The 715-nt window shown below is 59.2% G+C and overlaps 1 protein-coding gene across 1 annotated transcript in view; it reads right to left on the reverse strand.

The window, feature by feature from the left end:
- ESPN (espin) overlaps window positions 1-339 on the reverse strand; it is a 64,009-nt gene extending 63,670 nt beyond the window's left edge. The window contains exon 1 of the mRNA XM_019511536.1: window positions 315-339. Within this exon, the coding sequence (XP_019367081.1) occupies window positions 315-339 (25 nt within the window). The remainder of the gene's footprint in view (window positions 1-314) is intronic.
- Between the last annotated feature and the right edge of the window lie 376 nt (window positions 340-715).

Below are 715 nucleotides of genomic sequence, written 5' to 3' on the forward strand. Positions count from 1 at the left end.
CACAGGCCTGACAAGCCTCACCCTCAGCCCCTCTAGGGAATGAGAGGTGCTAGGAGTCATGGTGACAGCCACATGGGCACTAGGGACCTTCAGGTGGACAACCCCTTTGGGGCTAAGAAGCTGAAGCTGGGCCTGCCCCCAGGTGCAGAGTTTCATATTAGGTTGGGACAGGCAGTCTGCAAGGGACACTGCCTGTCTGAATCCTTGGCCCATGCTGTCCTTCAGCATGCAGCTCTCAGTAGCCCTGTGAACCTTCCCTCCCAAAAGCAGCATTAAGGGCAATGAAGAGCACGTTACATGCCAGCAGTCCATACAGAGTGATGCTAGGGTGCAGGCCATGGCCAAGGCCCCACACATGAGGGAGAGGACACTGGTCGCACTGCCCATGGGCACCAGGGAGGGAGAGCAGCAGCAGCTTGGCTGGAAGCTGCACAAAGGTGATGTTCAGCACCCGCCTGGGACAGGCAGCATTTGGCTGGGTCTGGCTATGCCTGACTGAAGGGCTCCTCCATGCAGTCTTTTCTGAGTGCCTCTTTGCTGAGCTGGCAACACAGAGCCCACGACCAGGTGCTCTGAAGCAGGGGTTCTTGCCAAGCACATACCAGGTCCAGCCCAGGGTGTGCTGCACCCAGTCAGGAGGCTGGCTCCTGAGAGTCTGTGCCCAGCCTGAACGTCACGCGGAACAAACGCGGCAGGCCAGGGCCCCTCTGATCTC

Source organism: Gavialis gangeticus, unplaced genomic scaffold (assembly GCF_001723915.1).
Source record: "Gavialis gangeticus isolate Ggan-Ray unplaced genomic scaffold, GavGan_comp1, whole genome shotgun sequence".
Taxonomy (NCBI): Eukaryota; Metazoa; Chordata; order Crocodylia; family Gavialidae; genus Gavialis; species Gavialis gangeticus.